The sequence below is a fragment of the Mchenga conophoros genome, linkage group LG7, assembly GCF_057382185.1.
Source record: "Mchenga conophoros isolate Kocher_MC1m ecotype Shallow Benthic linkage group LG7, M_conophoros_male_GT1.1, whole genome shotgun sequence".
In the NCBI taxonomy this organism is placed as follows: Eukaryota; Metazoa; Chordata; class Actinopteri; order Cichliformes; family Cichlidae; genus Mchenga; species Mchenga conophoros.
Genome location: NC_140532.1, coordinates 23,646,914 through 23,668,127, shown reverse-complemented (window position 1 = coordinate 23,668,127; position 21,214 = coordinate 23,646,914). Strand labels below are relative to the sequence as shown.

At 41.5% G+C, this 21,214-nt stretch overlaps 2 protein-coding genes across 2 annotated transcripts in view; one reads left to right on the top strand and one right to left on the bottom strand.

Annotated features, from left to right (window-relative positions):
* The first annotated feature begins 1,429 nt into the window (after positions 1-1,429).
* On the top strand, positions 1,430-20,000 carry slc6a15 (solute carrier family 6 member 15). The gene is made up of 12 exons (XM_085282999.1): positions 1,430-1,569; positions 3,024-3,505; positions 7,336-7,493; positions 7,777-7,903; positions 8,019-8,200; positions 12,331-12,441; positions 15,256-15,497; positions 15,691-15,892; positions 16,697-16,889; positions 17,568-17,727; positions 18,107-18,269; positions 18,735-20,000. The coding sequence occupies exons 2-12, from the start codon at positions 3,205-3,207 to the stop codon at positions 19,113-19,115; spliced, it is 2,220 nt and encodes a 739-aa protein (XP_085139125.1). The 5' UTR covers positions 1,430-1,569; positions 3,024-3,204; the 3' UTR covers positions 19,116-20,000.
* lrrk2 (leucine-rich repeat kinase 2) overlaps positions 20,001-21,214 on the bottom strand; it is a 35,825-nt gene continuing 34,611 nt past the window's right edge. Inside the window, exon 52 of the mRNA XM_085282998.1 lies at positions 20,001-20,768. The gene's annotated coding sequence lies outside the window, so the exon portion shown is untranslated. The remainder of the gene's footprint in view (positions 20,769-21,214) is intronic.

Genomic DNA, 21,214 nt, shown 5'->3' with positions numbered 1-21,214 from the left:
TCTGTACTTATGTATTTTTTAATGTATTTTTTGTGAAATGTAGATCTACATAACCACTCTGAAAAAATCAACCAGTGGAAAAACTTTTTAAAAGATCAATTTCCTCTAGAAAAAAAATCAAAAACAAAATCTCCCAGTCCTTTAATCACCTTTCTATAATCCTCTGATTTGCAGTAGCCTACATCAGCAGATCAACTGGGGTGACAACTACTGAGTTCTGTGATGATGCACCTGAAATACTGTGGGTGGATTTCACACTAGCCACCAGGGCAACACAGGACATAAACGTGGGTGGTGTTTCCAAGTGCATGATTTTCTTCTCAGAGAATAGAACAACTTTATAGAGAAAAAAGAAAGGGAAAAAAACGAAGGCAACGGTAAACCTATCATCTCCGAGATAACGCCCGAATTTCAGGTTATGCAACCTTAAACCACATATTTCCTCTTAGTCGCTCAAACTTCTCCTACATTCTGACAAGTTAATACTTGGTCTGAAATATTCTGCAAACAGTCAAAGTGAAAATCTTTGAGACCACATTTCAGAAAATGACATTTTATGCCACCTCCGTGTAATAGGAAAATAAATGTGAGTATCCAGATGACTGCCTTTATACCTGTTTTTAGTCGTCATGCTTTTAGGTATGAAGCTCAATTCACTTCATGGACGACATACAGTTTAGTTTGATCTCAAGATTCCAATTTAAATATATAATGAATCTCTGATCCATATTACACCTTGGCATACATTTACTGTAGACCTAACTGGACCCATGACGGCAGGTGTTACTCCCTGTAATATAATATTCATTGTTTTCATTCATTTAGTTTGCTGACATAATGGTATTATCTAAATATATCTTAAATAAAAAGCATGACAAAACAATATTTCTGTCTGATTTCTCTCTCGTCGAGGATGTATGTAAATTTCATCGCACCGCTCTGGGAGGTCGAATGGTGGATGTCGCTCAAAACGACGACCTTGAACCAGAAACCTTGCTATCTGCACGCCATGCCCCCTAAATTCAGTCTGTATTTTTTTTAAATAAATTGCAAAAAATAAAAAAATACATGTACGATCCAAATACATATCCAGTCAGAGAAAATCCGCGTTTATAAACAGAGGCACATTGCTTTTTTGTCCTTAAGCCAGCCCCTTTCTGCCGGATTAGTAGTAGTGGAGTGTACCAAGTGGCAAACGGGGGGAGGAAGAGGGTACAAATATGCTTATTTCAACTAAATAGGAACGGTGTAAGCATGCGTGGCGTGTAGTGTGACATAGATATGTGATATAAGCTATATAAAGTTAAATATTAAGTAAATAAAGAGTTGCCTACTGACGGTCACGAGTGAGTTGGAGGCGGAGAAACCCCCCCACCCATTCCGCCCCCCTCCTTTCCTTTCTGAGCGGCGCTCTACTGTGTGAGCCAGACAAGTGAAGCGCAGGAGACCGAAGCGCCGCTCTACACACCGGCTGAGATACAAACTGGTGATAATGTCTTCCCCGTGCATGTGCTCTCACAATTTCATTCCTTGAGACGAGTCATTTCAGAAGATTGCTATTCCGCGAAGGTGAGTACCATCCTCGGCATCTCCAGCAGGGATAAACAGGCTGATGGTAAAGGCAAGGCGTGATACATTGAGAGTATAGGGTGGATTGAGGTACCCTGATGTGGATGACCGATGAATGATGAAACACTCCTCAGCGATGACATGACGGCTGTGAGCGGGAGGGAGGAAATGAATTAACGAGGACAACGCCACATGGCACAAGTGACACCGGTTGGGTTGATAATACATTTTCTTCTATTTTTTAATCTATTGCTTCATCCGCTTTGGTGTGTCATGTTAACCCAACAGGCCGAGCCATGTGCATACAAAAAAAGATACCACAGAATGAGTCATTCTCCTTCTAGACGCACTCATATGTTTAATATTTGTAATAAGTGCTCTGCTATTAAACGATTAATATGAACAGAGGCGAGGCTTGCGCAGCATCGTTGCTCGTTTTTGGACGCCGCGTTGTGCTCACTGCATTATGAAACGATGGCCTTTGCCTCATTCAAACCAGGCTAATCTGGAAGCACTGAAAGAAATCTATTAATCTCTTAATCCTCTGTGTGGTGAAAGGCGGGAGACACGCAGTGCTTCGTGGTCGCAACGCCCCTCGTCGTGCTGGGGATATTTTTTGCGCCTCTGACAGTTTAAATGAAAATGTTCGAGGATGGATTTGAGCTTGATGTGAAGCCTCCCTGAAAGGATGCTCACATTTAGGAGTCAAGGATGCTGCGCACCTTAATCAGCCTTTAGGTGGTCGGCACACCCTTGATTCTCTTCCAGTGCTGCCGGTACTAAGCGTCATTAAATGTTAATGCACCGTGATGAAGCTCTTTTATAGGAGAGAAAAGTGTAATTTGGGAAGCTCATATGCTTTTATATTTGAAGGCTTTCCCCATCAGGTAAAAGGAGGGAATGTTTGGGTTTGTATGCAAATCGCTTTGCCTGTTCAATTATTCAGGGGGCTTGAAACGGGATAGCCTCTGTATCCCAGTGTGTCACTGTCCTAGGCAGCGTGCTCAACCAGCTAAATGCTCCAGGCCCATTTTTTTGGTCCAGAACAAGCACTGAGAATAAAATCCCATTCACTGATTTCGGTGCCCTTTCCAGTCATGTGATATCCATGTGAGGAATAAATCAGCATCCCTCAGATGGAGAAGTAATTCTCTCTACAGTGTAAATTCGAGTAAGATGCTGAGGGATAAGGAGTAAGGTTAAAAAAGTAGTTTATTTCATGTGAAATATATAAATGGAGTCAAACTGAAATCAAATCACCCAAAGGTAAACCAAATAAAGGTTTACCTTTGGGTTTAGTTAGTTTAGTAAGTTCATTTCTGGTCATCTCTTGTCAAAGTTATTTTCGCATTTTAGGAAGGAAATAAGTACCTGAAACTATGTAAAAAATAAAGACAGGTTTTCACTTTCATTGGCTGTTTACCCTTTGCTGTGTTCCTATCTCTCCCCCGCAGATATATGGTGATAATGAGGAAATAAACCTCTACAAACTTTGTCAAAGCCCGCTGGCCGTTGAACCCAGAATACTTTCAAACTTGTGCCGTTGCGCAGAGTTCTTTTCACACGCCGGCTCTGTCCCACCAGCCCTCCAGCCAAGAAGACGTTCCACCCTTTCGCCCTTGTTTGCTTTATCAAATGCCCAAAAACAGCAAGGCCGTCAAGAGAGAGCTTGACGACGATGTCACGGAGTCTGTCAGAGATCTGCTTTCCAACGAGGACGCCTGTGATGATTCCTTCAAGAAGAGCTCGCTGATCGTCAACAACCATGAAGGCGAAGGGAAAGAGTGCGATGTGGAGGAAGGAGGGTCAGATGCCGAGGAGGAGGAACGACCGGCCTGGAACAGCAAGCTCCAGTACATCCTGGCCCAGGTTGGCTTCTCTGTAGGCCTGGGCAACGTCTGGAGATTCCCCTACCTGTGTCAGAAGAATGGGGGGGGTGAGTCTCAGCTAGCATCACACACACATAGTAAGAGCGTATAACTGATGGGTAGCACCATGTTAAGCATGATAACAAAAGGAACAAAGGCCAAGACACAAGGGGACAAAAGGAGTTCCGTGTTTTCCGTGGTAATTAAAAGTGTTCGTAGATCCGGGATGTGATATTCTTGGGTAGAAGCCAAGTCTAGCATCTACATGTGCATGTTTTTACAGAGGATAAAAAATAGTTAAAGAAGATGTGTTTGATTTGGTTGTTTTTTTGTTCATCCTTGCTGAGAAACCAGAAGTATCACCTTCCACTTTTGTTTCTTTGCAGACACTCTGAATGGGCTTTAAATGGCGTCATGACTTCATGAAATTACCATTTTACAGTGAACGTGTTGTACTCTGTGTTTACCATGTGGGTGCAGAGTCCCGTGATGTGTCCATCAAAACTAGACTCGGCTGTGAGCTTCACCGCAGACAGAATGTTAATGCGACTGCCTTGTTACGTCTGTGATTTCATAGAACATACAAGAGCAAATAACCAAACACAGAACCTCTGACACTGCTTTCAATATACAGGAAATAATTCTAAGAAGAGCGTGATGCTTCGGATTATAGTTTATGATAACCACGTTTCCTACAATGCGGTCTGCTCTACTTGATTGACTCCTCGCAGACAATTGTTGTGTCTCTAGTCTAACGTGTGTATGTGTGTGTGTCCTGATAAGGTGTTGCATGGAGATTATGTAAAGCTACTGAGTGTCTCTGGAAAGCTGATTAAATAAACAGGTTGGCCAGACAGGATAGAAACTCCGTCCAGGTTTATTACTACACTGAAGATCTGAATGATCTGTGTAGACTCGGGGCAAACAACATTTCCCCAAACTAGGAAAAGTAATCCTCATCATGATCATAAATGGCTATTAATATATAAGTTAATAAAAAATCATGTGTTAGGCAAATTACATTAGTTATTAATGTGCTATTATGTGAAAAACACCTCATAATTGCTTGCTTGTTAGGGACTATGATAACTTGTGAGTGCATGTAGAGTTAAAGAGTAATGACGTCCACTCTCTGAGTAGAAAGAAAGCGTTTTGCACAGGTCAAACCCAGGACTTTAACCTGGGAGACTGGGGTTTGTGCCCAACACTATACACAACTCCAGGTTTAAAAAAGAGGGGGAAATGTAAGTTTTCTGCAGTTTATTAAAAGGAAAATTTGAATATTAATTCCTCAAGTCGCTCCCACTTCTGAGTCACAGGTAGGTGGTTTAGGGGGAGGTCAGTAGATGCAGAATCTTTGAGAAATGTGTGGTTGATGAAGACGTGTCACTACAGTGGAGTCTGAAATACTCCACTGTAGTGACACGTCTTCAGAAAAAGAGGCCCGGCTCTTTATTGGTATAGAATACCACCTTGAATCATGTTCTTAGAAGTGTGTATATAATTGGCATGAGATAGTGTGCATGTGTGCTCAGGGACGTTCAGAAAAATTACCACCTCTCACAGACTGTCATGCTTTCAGGTCTGTTTTAAACGGCTCTGGTCACCCTGCTGTGTTCCACTGTAATTAGATTAAAATGGGGGCTGAAACCGGTGTGTGTGCGTGCGTGTGTGTGTGTGTTATATTGTTATGTCTGTGAGGACCAGTGAGTGAGTTTTGAACCCACTTGGGAGCAGAAGCTTTAGTAAAGGAAAGGGTCTTTTGCTCATCTTTCTCTTTTAGCTCTGAACATCAAATTTAGAGGACAACATTTTTTCTTTTATGTTCTGCACCAACCAAATGTGTATTATAAAATAGAACAGCTATCACCATCTTGTTTTTTGAGCCAGAACGAATCATAATTTGATTAGTAGGTGGAGTGCTAACTTAGCAGCTAACGCTAGCAAGTTTGGTTAGCAAGGTACATTCAGAGACTATATTTTTATGTATCTGCTAATTAGTGCTAATAAACAAATTACAGATGAAATTCTATCATTTTGTTTAGAAAGGTAAGGTGCCATTTGATTTCTGTGTCTACAGGCTGTTGGTAGAATTAGCTGAGCAGAAATCCAGAGTTGAATTAGCTTAGGTGACGCTAACTGACCATTAGCAAATGAGATGGTACCTACCTGTCACTAAAAACAGACAGCTAACTCATAAAAGCATAAATATAAGCCTCTATTAAATGTAAACAGGTAAGTTCTAAAAACCCTTTGTATAGCAATTCTGTGTGTCTTTATGACTTTTGCAGTCTGTTTTCATTTCTCACCTTCCCTTTGGAGATCATGTACACAATGTTCCAGGAACACTTTCAAGCCCAGTGTTAGGCTTATATAAACAAGCAGGGAAAATGCATGTAGTCAGCTTGTGTTTTGCCTTTTAGCTCTAGTAAATCATAAATCAAGTCAAACAGATTTAGTGGTGGATAGATTGTTAGGTATTTCTAGTAGTGTGTAATAATGCAAGTAATCCATATCTCTTGGTACCGAACAGGAAGTGAATTGCTGCGTGCCTGATAACTGGCTAAACCAGATATTTCATTTCACTTACTGCTGGGACTGAGGAGGACTGTGAAACGTTTTTAAAGAAGGAAAAAACAAAAGCTGCACTCTTGTTGGGCTGTTTGCTTTCTCAAAGTGCCATCAAAGTGTCTGAATATCCCAGGGAGACTGTTGAAGTTCTTAAAAGACAATGGAGACCAGAGGGAGGGTTTTGATGTTGTCAAAGCCCAAAATAAACTGCGTATTCTGTAGCAGAATTAGATATTATATTAATAGAAATTACTAAGTATGTTGTACACACACACATGTGTAAAAAGCATAGAAACACACACATATTAATTTCTCGTGTGTGACCACTCCCATTAAGGGAGGACTCAGGAAAGGATGTGAATGAATGTCCTGCCAGATAAAACAATGAGCTCTGTTGCAAAAGAGATGAAACCAGTTTTTAAAATAATAAACCCATTGCGGTGCGGCGCTGTTGTCAATGACTCACAGCAAGCCTCACACTACGCCGACTCACCAGTGTTTACGTTTGATGTGGCTCAGACTTATGATTGGTACCGTGTCACAGAGGGGGCTTTTCTCTTCTTCTTCGTTGCTTTAGTTGCACCCTGGAAATGATGCAATTGATTTTAATATATATCAGTGGTTGAGGGCAGACAGGAAGTTTCATTTCACGTGCGAAAAAGCGAAACAACCCCACAGGAGCACAGTTCCTTTCCGTTTCCTCTCAGGAAAATAAAACGGCTCATTATTTCCAAAATCTAGCTTTGGGTTCTCTTTTTGTCCTGAAGTTGTTGTGCGCTTGGCAGTCTCGGTGCTCACAGGAGATGCGGCATCCTGTATTTTACCGTACCACACTATTACACCAGTTAATGTTGGTTATTCACCCAGAAACCTTAATTCTAGAGAGAAATGCTATATTTGCCACTGTAATTTAGGTAATTTTAGACTTCAGTATCTTTTCTGGTTTCCATAATGATTTGATTGCACTATTGTACGCTCCATAGGGCCCTGTTAGGTAGAAGCCCATCAAGGCAGCACGTGTGTGTAGTCGTTTGGATCTGATTGTGTGTTTAATTTGCTGTTTAGGTGAATGTGTCACCATCAGGGAGATGTTATGTTGTTGTATAGTTAAAGTTTAGAAAACAGCTGTCTGTTGGTGTGATTTTCTAGCCAGAATGGGGCAAAGGGTAAGATTTTAAAAAGCTGATGTTTAAGTGTTGTCACCACATGTTTGTTAACTGCTTTCAGGAACTCAAATGTTAGTGCCTCACTGTTATGTGATTTGACAGTTTACTCTTCTTTTTGCATCCTTCATTTAACCTGCTCTTCATATTGTTTTGATTGGCAGGAGCATATCTGGTGCCCTATCTCATCCTGCTCATATTGATTGGGATTCCGCTGTTCTTCCTGGAGCTTGCGGTGGGACAGCGAATCCGTAGGGGCAGCATCGGTGTGTGGAACTACATCAGCCCTCGGCTGGGGGGGATTGGCTTTGCCAGCTGTGTGGTGAGTGAGACACAGGGGTCCTGTCTGAACATGGTTAAAACATTGTGTATAAACAGTATGGTGGTATATTAGCATACTGTTGGTTGTATTGATTCTCACACTGAGCTGTTAAGTCACTGCAGGTAGGGAAAAATATGGAGTGACAATAATTTGAAGAAAAGGAAAATTGTGGGGTGGGGAGTCTTTACTAATTTAGCCTCTATTTTGTGGCTAAATGTTGTGTTTCACACTGTTTATGATTTCAGTTGTGTGTCTGAAGTTGACTTTGTTCTCTCGCCTGTAGGTGTGCTTCTTTGTGGCTCTCTACTACAATGTCATCATCAGCTGGAGTCTCTTCTACTTCTCCCAGTCCTTCCAGCAACCTCTGCCATGGCACGAGTGCCCCCTCGTGAAGAACAAGACCAGTACATGTAAGACGCAATTTAGTAACGGCAGTATTCGGCAGGCTTCTTAAGGTCTTTGTGCCGCTTGGAAATGATCTTCAGTAAATACGTCCATGATGAGCGCTATGTTTTTTGTCCATAGATGTGGTGCCAGAGTGTGAGAAAAGCTCAGCAACCACCTACTACTGGTACCGCGAGGCCCTGGACATCTCTGACAGCATCTCTGAGAGCGGAGGGCTGAATTGGAAGATGACCGTGTGTCTGCTGGTTGCCTGGTCCATGGTTTGCCTTGCCATGATCAAGGGAATCCAGTCTTCTGGGAAGGTACGCATAATTTAAAACAGTTAATTTAAGATAGGGAGAAAAGATACCAGTAGAAAATAAGAGAGAAGAAGAGACAGATGGAACAAAACAGGAAGAAATCAGCACCTGCTAGGACTCTTGCACTGTGGAAAATGGAGAATAGTAAGCGAAACAAAAGGATTGTGCTTGCAGAATGTTTTGGAAAGTCTTTTCACACACAATTAGCTCTCTTCAACAGGCACTGACCGCAGTAATGTGCCTTGACAAATTTTTCTAATGATACAGCCTGAAATATGATTTTCAGAGCCCATGTGATCTTTTGTAGGATTTCTGGCTTAGCTGACTTTAGCTTAGTGTAACAAAGCTGACAGTAGCGTGACCAGCATCCGGAAGGATTAGCCCCTGGATAAAGGTTGTCATTTGCTTGTTCCTCGCTTTCTTTTAACAGGTGATCGTTATCATTCCACACTTTCACTATCATATGACAAGTATTAGCTGGTGTACTCTTGGGGTCAGAGTCAAGCCTCTGCTAACTGTGCTGTACAAATAGTCCCAAAACGAGCTTTGATGTTGTGCGAGTTATAAACTGGGTGTAGGGTCAAAATTAATACGGTAGATGTGAACGATATTTTTTTATGTAGTGGAGTAAGGCCTTTTAGTGAAGGCCTATTAAGTTGACTCAACCTCAGACTTTCTTATCACGCTCTGCAGTCTTATTGGGCTTTTGAGCCTCTTTTAGGTCATTGTTTTTGGTTTTACAGCACTTTTATTAAGTGCTGCAATCTCACCTTCATTCACCAACATCTGCAGGCAGCAAAAAGACTTTGGCAAACCCAGCGGCTCATTTAGAGTATTCTGATTACAGTCTTACTGTATCTTATTAGACTATAAGTGATGGGATCTAGCAAGCAATTTTTAATTAAAGATGAGTTCATTTAAAATATAATGAAATCAGATAAAGATAAGGACTACAAACAAACTCAGGTATGAAAATATTGGTAAATTGCTGGTTTGTGTGTGAAACATTCGTGCTTGCAGTTTGCGCTCACATTTGTGCTTACACACTGTTAGCAAATGAGAGCCATTGTTCTCAGGTCCCCCCAAGTCTTATCCCAGCGAGTAGCAGCAGTCTACTGCATGCTTGGCTTTGCATTCCCCCCAGCAGAGACGCACAAAACAAGATGGATGCCGTGTCCAGCAGAAGTCCTTTAATCTTGGACCGCTGTCGGCGGTGATTTGCAACGCTGGTCTCTTTTCTGCTGTCTGCCACACCCTGCTGCCTGGCAAGAATTCTCACCTATAAATACAATCAGTGTTTCACTAGCGCTGCGTCATCGGAGGGGATTTATGCATTAGCACAAAACAGTCAGACCCTTATACTGTTATCAATGAAATAAAATAAATTACAGAAAGAAACACATAAATACTCATTTTTGGAGGTAATCAGGGCCACCCAAGCTGTCAGTTAGTTGTACAGTTTGAGCCAGATGGCTGTCCTACAACCACCAGCTGGGTCTGAAAGGCCCTTTTTAGTTGTCCAGCAGAGAGACTGTGCACAAACTTTCCCTCCGAGGAGCCAGCTAAGTGTCTTAGAAGTTTAATCAGCGGCACATGATACAAAAGAATATTAATGCCCTCTCTGCTAATGTTCACACAAAAGACTTGTCCGAGGAATATCCCTGCCACAATCTGCGTCTCTGCCCCATTTGTGTGTGTGTGTGTGTGTGTGTGTGTGGGCATGAAAGGGATCTAAACCTTTGGTTACCATGGTTATACACACTCTTTTGGCTTGACTTGATTGTCAAGAGCGTGGTGAAAAAAAGAGATGATAAAAGATAGACTTGAACTGATAAAATAACAGAACTTTGAAAGCTTTTGTTTTCTTATACTTTTATGGCAACTTATGTGTCACGTTTTAAATGTTAAATGTTAAGATTACTGATAAATCTTGTTTAAAAAAATTACTTTATTACTTTACAGTCAGGCTTTCTTGTAATGACGTCAGAGAAATTTATCAGTTCATGTAGAGAACAGTGAAGTTCCCAGAACTTAACCGTTGCAAGAAGAACCTTCTATCTGTAACAATACATGAGCCTTCAGAGAAAAACACCCCTTTTCAAAGACCATAAGACCGAGGTTACAAAGGAGCAGCCTGCTTGGCTTTGTGACGACCAAGGCTGCATTTCAGTTCAGCAAAGTGCTAAAAAGAGTTACAGCTGAAAAAGAGGAGAAACCAACTGAAGAAATGAACTCAGCTTATCACATTGACTTTATGTAAGGGTTCTTCACTTGAGAAACATTTAACTCAATAAATGTATAAATATATTTGATTATATATGTTGCTTTAAATTCTATTTGGGTTCTCCTGAAATTTGAAACGTATCATATCACACAAAAAAAAACTTTGTGTCCGTGCTTTAAAAATGAAGGAAGGTAAACATTTGTGGTCTTTACATATTCTACAGGGACGTCCTGTATATATAATAAATATACTACTCAAAAAATAAATAGAGAGTTAAATAAACAAGAAGTTCATATTTTGTGAAATACATTTTCAATCTTAGTTTTAAATCCATCTCTCAGTACATTATCTTAATCTCTTAGAAAACCCAAACATCTTCTGTGGGTAGTTTTCCATTTCTTTTCACTGGTTTTTTTCAGTGGCAGAACACATTCCACCCCCTACCCCACCCACTCCCACCCCCACCTCCAATATATGCATGACATTATCATCAGTGTCACCATGGTGCAATTGACTGAAGTTGACCGAGCAATCGTGGCACGCACTGTTGCTACAGTCCTGCGTGTCCATGAGAGCACCATCTCTGATCTGATCGTTCATGGTAAAAATGTGAGTCGACAGAGACACCGAGATGAGGTCCTCCAACCTGTACTTTTGCACTTCTCGTGGCAGTGTCTGTCCCTCTGGCAGTTTCAGCCTCCACACTGCCAGAGCACCACAGGCCTTTCTGAATCAAGAGCATATCCAGACTTCCTTGACCAGTGTTTTTGTCCCAATATGTCTCCAACTGAGCATGCGTGGGACGTGCTGGGTCGATGTGTTTATTAGTGAAATCCACAACCAATGACCGTTGCGTAGCGGCAGGCTGATCCAGGAATGGTCAGCAATTCTTCAACAACAGATGCGGTCCGTGTGCAGATGGGCAACAGCTTGCATCTGCAGAGGAGGCTATACCTCGTACTAAATGATTGGCTATAAAATCTATTTAAAACACAAAACTTGCTTCTTGTTTGTTTTTTGTTTTTTTACTATTTTAAAATTAAAGCTTGAGGAGAAATTCATTAAATGCCAGAGACCTTGATTAAAGAGGACCTACCATGCTGTTCCATATTTTTATCTTATATATATACACCGCTACAGTCATGAAACGTCATGGTAAAAATGGCCAATATTTTAAATAAGGAGATCGGTTTATCTGTAATTCCCGTGAAACCTTCCAGACTTCTCTGGTGCCCATTTCTGGGAAGTTTCTTCTGTCGTCGGCTGTTTATGATGTCAGGCAGAAGACAGCCAATCAGAAGAAAGTTAGCTGGAAGGCAGGCTGGCTATAAAGGGGAAGGACCTAGATAGTAATGTCTCTGAATCACTGACTGTGCTCATGACTCAATCCCAAACTATCTCCCGGTGTCTGCACCCACACCCTACAGGATCTGTAAACTATCTGGCTCAGGGTTTCATCCCGTTTATAGTCTTTAAGCGCCAACTTGTCTATCCGGTTAATGATATGTAGGTTTGAGGGGGAAGGGGCACTTAAGCCCACCCACAAATTAGTGTGATGTGATGCCACGATCACATAAAATAATAAATGTTCAGACTACATCCCTCAGCTGCAAACTGAAATTCTTCACGAGATGTTTGGTCCCTGCTTTGAATGCTTGAATAAATTCGATTTTAAAGAAAGTACAGCAATAGAAGAAAAACATGTTTTTACTTATTATCAGCTCTCAGCAGATCTTCACTCTCTTTTCTGAACAGTTTGATGTTCCTGTCAAACGACCACGATCAGCACCGCATAGAAAGTCAGGCAGTGAGATCACGCTGCATTTGTTTACTCATTTTAATTTGTTTGACAGTTTTTCCAAAGATACGTGCCCTGTGTGATGTGGAAAACACTTGCGTTTGCTTGCAGGTGATGTACTTCAGCTCCCTCTTCCCGTACGTTGTGCTGGTTTGCTTCCTGGTTCGGTCGCTCCTCCTGAAGGGCTCCATGGATGGGATCCGTCACATGTTCACACCCAAGGTAAAGATCCTCTCAAGTGTAGGATTACCTTTTTGTTATTATGATGTTTGGACTTGATGATGCTGTATAATTAAAGTATCATATATTTAAAAATACATCATTTCGAGCTAATTTTCCCTTTAATACTACACTTCAGAATGAAAGTATTTTACTTTATACTACAAAATCACCTTTTCACACATCACAAATGTTCTTATTGACAACATTAGCTTCTTCACTAACACAATGGTGTTTAAATATTAAATGCTCCTTATTTGTGTTCCTTGACTTCAGTAGTCGTTTGACTTCTGACAGCAAACAGAAAAAGAAGTAGAAAAGAAGTTTGAAACGCAGTGTTTGGAGCAGTATGTAGTACATTTTTTTCACATGAATATGACAGAAAATAAGGAAAAATATAATAGGTCTCCTTTAATGGATCGTATGATAGAACCATATAATACTGAACAGGACTGTAGAGGATTGTTCGCATCATGAGTACTTTCATACTTTAATCCATTTAGATGATAGTACTGGCTTTATACTTAGACATGAGTTGAATAGTGCTCAGGTCAGAATGCCCTTATTTCTGCTTCTGTTTATTCACTGTTGAAATCGCTGTTGAATTAAACTGTGTCTGAACTCAAAAAGAACTCCGCACTGTGATAGGCTGGCTCCTCAGCAGCAACTGGCCAATGGCATGTCAGGCTGCAGATGAATGTCACCATGGAAACAGGAGTTACTGAGTTTTTACGTAACCATCCAAGTGCAGACACTGGCAGCAGTGCATGTCTGTGTTGCATGTCTTCTCGCCTCGTCGCTGACACTTGCGTTCTGCCACCATCTTTCATGTACCTGATACGTGTGCTCATGAATAAATATGTAAAAGGAATATTATGCAATTAATAAAACAAACACTGTTGGCTGTCAGCGAGAAGCTGTTGCGTTTGAATCGGCTGGCTTTCTGTGCAGAGATTGTGTCGTTATGGTTACATAGGTTCTCTCCAGGTGCAAAGAGGTGCATGTTTGGTTAATTGGTTATTCCAAATTGGCTGCAGCTGTTGATGTGAATGGTTAGCCCTTCAATAGACCGACAACGGTCGTGTCCAAATTCATGGGCTACATTCTCCCGAGGACCCGGCCTTCGCGGTCTACGTGGGCCGGGTCCTCAGAAGATCGGGTAGGCCGGAAGTAAACGGCCGTGAAATTGGACGGTCTAGCCTTCTGATTAGCGTCACCGCTGTCTCGGTGGAGTTTAATAAACTCAGCCGTCTGCTCCTTGCTGTCTAAAATATAACAGGACACTGGAGTAAACTCTCGGCCATCTCACACTTCTGTTTAATCAGTTTTCTGTTTGACGTTTAGTCAGCTGTGTAAAAACCAAGGAGGAACCCACCCGGGGGATTAATAAAGTTTTATTTTATCTAATCTAATCTAATAACTTTAATCTCAGCCAAACCGATTTACTCACGAACAAACAAAACACTGAAAAAAAGCCCAACAATAACATTTTTAGGTTGTCTAAGTGACTTATATATTACGTTTGTCACGGCCGGGCGGGTTACACACAGTAATTCGGCGTGCCCGTGTGGCGTGTTGGCTAGACCCAAGCGCGGCGAAGGCTAGCGGTGGGTTTGGAGCAGGCACGCAGTTATTCTAGTAACGATCAGTGCACGAAGCGTGGCTTCGGAACGGTCGTTACCGACAGAGAGCGAGCGGAGCCGGGAAGAGAAAAAGGATTGAAGGGATAATCACTCACGGTTGCTGAATCAGGCGGAGACTGACGTCGGCAGAGTTTCGGAGCTCCTGACACGAAGAGAATGATGTCTGGCGTCTCTCTTTTAACCCCGGCCCCGTGATCAGCTGATCACAGCTGATCACCGGCTGACAACGTTTAACCCGAGCAGCGAAAGTCCGCGGTGATCTGAAAATGATGTGCCGGGAGTTGTGCCATTCTCGGCCGCATCAGTAACCCTCGAGCTCCCGGCTAGCTATCGAGCTGGTGGGTAGCAGACGTCTCCGAAAACGTCGAAGCACTTTAGCAAAGATGCGATATCTTGATAAACCGAGCAGATATTTGATGTTTACACAACTACTTTCTCGCCTGAAAATATGTTAAAAGTTTATTTTGTGACCCAGAAAGATTAATAAGAGTAATTTTAAAACTTAGTAGCGGCCGCCATTAGCCGGAAACTGGAGCTTGGCTGGGCCGCGCTATGAATTCTGGGATATGGTGGGCCACGAAGGACACACCCGACCCATCCTTCAAATTCGGAAAAAGGAGCACGCATTTGTCGGCTGCATTCGGAGGGGTCTACGAATTTGGACAGCCTTCGGCGCGTCGCTGTGACGTAATCGGTCTACAAATGCGGCCTCAGGAGAATGCAGCCCATGAATTTGGACACGACAAACCTCTCCAAGGATTACCTGGTCTCAGCTGAGATGGTCTCCAGCCTATCAGCAGAGTTGAAAACTTTAAAACATAACTTATGGTAGATGACAGTGATGTGGTGTTTTATGACACTCATCAGTCTGTTCTCCTCCCAGAAAAATTGCCAAAATGACTGAACATTTCTTTCACCAATATATATTATTTCCACAAGAAAGCAGTACAATCAGGTTTTTACAGAAATCACAAATATATGACTAAGAACTACATTAATCTTTCATTTACTTTGACAACATGTCAGCTATCATTGCCAGTTATTGCAAATGCTTGATTGAAGCTTCATCATTTGGTATATTTTGTGACGTTACATTGGGGATGTCATTGCACATCCATTTATATTGTAATAGGTGTTTAGAGCTAAGACTTAATTCAAATCTGTTCGTTTTCAGCTGGAGATCATGCTGGAGGCCAAGGTCTGGCGTGAGGCAGCCACGCAGGTCTTTTTCGCGCTGGGTCTCGGGTTCGGTGGCGTCATTGCCTTCTCCAGCTACAACAAGCGCGACAACAACTGCCACTTTGATGCCGTCTTGGTGTCTTTTATCAATTTCTTCACTTCTGTGCTGGCCACCCTGGTGGTGTTTGCCGTGTTGGGCTTCAAAGCCAATATCATGAACAGCAAATGTGTTGCAATGTGAGTATAAGACTCTAACACCAACAGCAACGAGTCCATTGGTCCACTTGTTTCAGACAATACTTTTTCATACTTCAGTCTTTGAATGTGGTATTTCTGAAGATTGTTCAAGGATGATTGATGTTTAGCTTTTTGACCACCGTTTAAATCTCTTGAGAATTTAACAATCAGCAACTTTTTTCTTTTTTTTTAGGAACACCAACAAGATTTTAACATTGTTGGGGAGCGGCATCCTTGAGCAAAACCTTATTCCCCACCCCATGAACCTTACTCAGGTTAATCAAGTCAGTGGTGAGGACTACCATAAGATGATAGATCACATCAAAGGGGTTAAGCAGGATAAGTTCGAGTCACTGGGACTGGAAGCCTGCAGCATCGAAGACGAGCTGAATAAGGTACATGGGGATAAAAGTTGTAAATGACTCCGTATTCAAGTCATTCCACATGGCCGTATGTTATTTTAAAAGTCTATAACATTTTATTGAAGATGTTTATTTTCTTTCTTGTCAAGTGTTACCCACTTTGTGAGTGTTCAGAAAGATGGGTTTATTTGAAATTACATAAGTAAATAATTTAAGCTAACGGCTGCAAACAGAGCAAGTGGTATTCTTCCCAAGCCAACCTCAAACTTGCCTTTACCCACACCTTATCAGGTATAGACTATTAGCAGTTAAACCAAGACAACATCCAAAGACTCGAGAATTGACAAGGCAAGGAGGGTAAGGGTTGCAGAAGACAAAGAGTTAGACGTCTTTTACATATGTGGAATATGTGTAAAGACTGGAAAAAGGGATTGAAATAGGGAATGACCGAAGTACTTCTGGTAAGTATACTTGAACTCCAGAATTCATAAAAGTGGCAACACTTTGGGAAAGTTATCTTGCTGAAAACATTGGTATTATTTTTTTCACCATGGACCTTATACCTACAGTATTCCAAAACCTAATGGAAAAGCCCCCTTAGATTTTTGTTGGACCTCGTGGAAACCAGGATTGTGCTAACTTTTGGATCACCTACTGTAAAAGAAAAGCACATATTTCTGGCAACTCTGGTCAGGTTGGCAGTCTGTTTAATCTTCATTAAAGACAACAAAAAGAACAAATTCAAAGCAACGAGGCCTCTAAAAGTAGCTAGTGCTACACTAGCTAGCTAGGACTTTGGTGCTGTGTTTTAACCTTTCCTTCTTTTCTCCCTGACAGGCAGTACAAGGCACAGGCTTGGCTTTCATTGCCTTTACAGAGGCCATGACCCACTTCCCAGCCTCACCCTTCTGGTCCGTCATGTTCTTCCTAATGCTGGTTAACCTCGGCCTCGGCAGCATGTTTGGCACCATTGAGGGTATCCTCACCCCGCTGATAGACACATTCAAAGTCCGAAAGGAGTTTCTTACAGGTTAGAAAGATCACATGACCTGTGTTTTATCCTAATGACCATATTTAAATCAGTCCAGCTCTGTAAAAGGAAATGTTTAGACATGCTGTGTATGAAGGATAAATGGAGGCAGTAATTCAGTCTTGCAAAAGTGGATGGAAGACGATTGCAGAAGACCCGTGCAGACTTGTTTTACTCAGACGTACATCTTGTAGGAAGCAGACTGTGGCTGACTATAGCTTTGAGTTACAACTGTCCCAAATAAACCATTGCCATTAAAAACACATTGATTTTATAATGCTTTATGTTTTCTTTCTACGAGAGAAGAGCTGCTATTTAAAGCTAAATGAGTTTGACTTTACCCAAAACCAAGCTACACCCTCAAAAATATAGTTTCAGAGAGATAAGTAATAATGTAAAAACACAAATTCGATTAATAACACATGGTGGCAAAGTGGCTGTCACACTCTCAGTGAAAAGATGTAGGTTGCTGAGCCGGTCTTTTTGAGTCAGATAGCTTAGAATGGATCCCGTTCCACTTATATATACTCCACTCCAAACTCTTCTTGTAAACTGGGGAATGATGACAGTATTGAGTTTAAGCTCCATCACACATGTAATATTTATGGAGTTTTCATTTGAGACCTTTAATGTATGTCAGTATGCACAGTGACGAACTACCTGCGATCTCTCCTGCAGTGGGATGTTGCGTGTTGGCCTTCTCCATCGGTCTCCTCTTTGTTCAGCGCTCAGGGAACTACTTTGTGACCATGTTTGATGACTACTCGGCTACTTTGCCTCTGCTCATAGTGGTCATACTGGAAAACGTGGCGATCGCCTGGTTCTATGGGATCGATAAGTAAGTTCACAATATACATCATCTCCATGTTTCCTTAATATTTACTCACTTACTGCTTATGCAGAAAAAAGCTTTTTAATGGCTCTTTAAGCCATTCATTTATAGTTTTTTCTTAATGTATTTTTTTCTGCCTAAGGCAAATGGCTGTAACAAAGACTACCTACCTACAGGGCTACAGACTGTACTTGTTCCTTACATAACTTCCACATTGTCTATTTTTGTGACACTTTTTTGTTTTAAACATAATTGTTTGAATGCAACTTTAATGGCAAAAATAAGAACCACATATATAAAGCCATCCGGTGTATAAAGCGAAAACAGGAAACTATTGTGAATTCTTCATCTGATCTCACCTCCCGCTGCTTTGCTCTGTTTTCAGATTCTTTGAAGACTTGAAGGACATGCTGGGCTTTACGCCGTACCGTTTCTACTATTACATGTGGAAGTACATCACACCCATCCTGCTAATGGTCCTCCTGTGCTCCAGCTTCATTCAGCTGATAATGACGCCGCCCAGCTATAGTGCCTGGATCCAGGAAGAGGTGAGTTAATGTCTCCGGCTGGGCTTCTGAAATCAGGGATCAATGTGGGTGGAAGTTTTCCTAAATAGTAAACCTGGAACGAGTAAAAAGCAAATTCAAGAGTTCAAAGAAATGGCAAGAAAGTAGAAAACGAGCCAGGCTTTTTGGCTGATAAACAGAGGTTTAGATATCCTTTAATCTGAGGAAAATCAACAGGATACATGTCTGCCACATAGACCTTCAAGCACCAGTGCTATTAGCTTGAAACCGCTATAAAGTGGAGCACAGGTCATACTAGACAAAGTGCATCCACAAGTATTATTGCTTTAGTTAGAAAAATAGCCTTCTATTAAAAATTATGTTAATAGAGTATTGATTGTCTAAAAAAGTATATATTCTACCAATCTAGTATCACATTACTTACATTACTTCTTCTGCTAACTTCTTTCACTATAACTCGTTGCTTTTCTTGTGTTTGCCCTCCAGGCCATAGAGAAAACCTTGCGCTTCCCTCCGTGGGGCATTGTGGTCTGCATCTCTCTGGTGGTGATGGCCATCCTGCCCGTGCCCGTGGTCTTTGGCCTACGCTACTTCAACATCATCAGTGAGAACACGAGTGGCCTTTCCACTGTTTCTTACAAGAAAGGCCGCATCATCAAGGAGACCGCCCGGCCAGAGGAAGACGACGACGCTAGCCTTATTCATGGAAAGTCTCCCAGCGAGGCTCCCTCGCCGATGCCTGGCAACAGCATCTACCGCAAGCAGAGCGGCAGCGGCGGCACTGATGTGGACACCGCACCTAATGGCCGTTATGGTATCGGTTACCTGATGGCTGACATGCCAGATATGCCTGAGTCAGACTTATAGACTGACAGTGATAGTATGCCCTTCCGCAGCCATAACGGGGGGCCACTTCTCCCCCCTCAACTCTCTGCGTGCGTTTAGTTAGCTGTATTGTCGCTGTACATTTCTCTTGTACCGTATTTTCTTTGTATATATTGTAACTGCTCTCTTATTTGTTGTCTCTGAACCTTATCTGCCAGTTTCAGAGTTTTGAACTAAGTCTAATTCTGTACTAAAAGAACCTAAAAAAATCTCCATGGGGAAAACGTTAGTCTGAGGCCAGGCTCATTTCATGTCTGTGAAACTGCACTAGTACAACTGTATCCCTTAAAAGAAGGTCTAGGAATAAACACCATCCTTGTCGAATCCTTCACCGATTTGCTTGTGTGCTTCCCAAACTCATCTCCATTTCCCTCCAGTCTTTGCTCCCTTTCTTTTTGGAGAGCCAAAGAGGCCTGCTTGAATACGAATCTCCAAGAGTCAGCCAGTTCAGGTGAGAGATGTAAGAGGTGGTCAGAAAGTACCAAGCTTAGCTGCAGTGTCAATGATGAAGTAATGTCGCGAGATTAGTTTTTCTTGGCACGAGTTTGGGTCGAAAGGATGGCCTTTGAAAGCCACTCCCTTGATTGTCTGCAAGAAAAGTGTGCCTAAGTTATTTATATTTGTTTATAGAATACACGATGGCCGTTGTATATTTAAAGTATTCTGTAAATATAATATAAATATTTTAAATATATTTATCTTGTTAGTTTGGATATCAAAACAGTGTTTTTAAGGTTCAGAAGTACTCTAATTCTTTAACCCATCTTTGTTTTTTTACTCTGTAAATATTTTCTTTTCCATCAAAAAGCTTCAATTTTAATGTCTTTTCCCTCTGATTAAAGCTTAAACATAACCACACACTAGAAATCAGTTTGTTGCTTTTATTCTTGCAGTGCAATTTGAGATTATTCCCAGTATGTACAGTATCCCACTACTCAGAAAAACACATTGTTCAATGTACAACATGCGACTGGAAAAAAGTGCAAATTAACACCAAATCATTCAAATTTTCTCTACATTTCCTTCTTATAAAAAATACATTTTTCTCATCTTCTGTCTTTTTGTGAACATACTCCGTAAAGCGACACAACAAAGAGCCATCACAGTACATAAAACTGTAGTTACTTGTGTTTGGCACAATCACATTCACTTTAAACAACAGGAAATATAAATTTGAGAAAAGCAGGCAGCATTATGAGATGTTCATTTCCTGTTTACTGATGTGGCGTGATGGAGCTCAATGGTAAACGTATAAAATAAATAGTCAAATGTACACTTTGAGGGCTTTTTTTCCTTCCTTTGGCTTTCTAGTTATCTATCAGGAGCAGGTTTAGTACATATGCTCTGAAAACACAAATGAAACCTTTTGTGTCCCTTCTGACAAAGTAATTAAAGGTTCTCTTCATCTGATAAAAAGTGGTGCAAATGTGCATCATCAAGAACATCGAGAAACATTTGTTGAATTAGATTCTTTTGACCAGTTCATTACAAAGTCGTCCCCTTATTAGTGCTCTTCCAGGGTCAGTGTGCTGGAAAGTTTGAATGGCTATTAGAAACTGAGGTAACGCGCCCCTTTCAGCGTGCACTGCCGAGATACTCCTGCAGTGGGAAGTTGATCCCTTTTCAACAAACATTCTGCAAAAAAAAAAAAAAAAAAGGATTAACACAATAATCAAAACAGTTCAAAGAAAGTCTTTGAATCCTTTAAAGTGTTTCGTATTTTTGGATGACCTAAAGCATCATTAGAGATTCCAGTTAAGCCATCTGTACATCTGGTTTTTTCTTGCTTATCCAACTCTGACTGAAGGCTGTCCCAGCTGTGACAGGGCGAGAGGCGGGGCTACACCCCGGACATCTCGACAATCTGTCACAGTCTAACAGATGGACAATCATTTACACCTAGAGCCAATTCAGAAGTTTAACCTAGCATGCATGTCGCTGGGCTGTGTGAGAACACACTCAAACACCACACAGGCAAGTGGATCTGGAGCCTACACCTTGTTGCTATGAGGCCATGGTGCTAACCACCATGCTGTCCCCCGATTCTCCTGTGTGTTTGTGGGTTCTCTCTGGCATCCTCC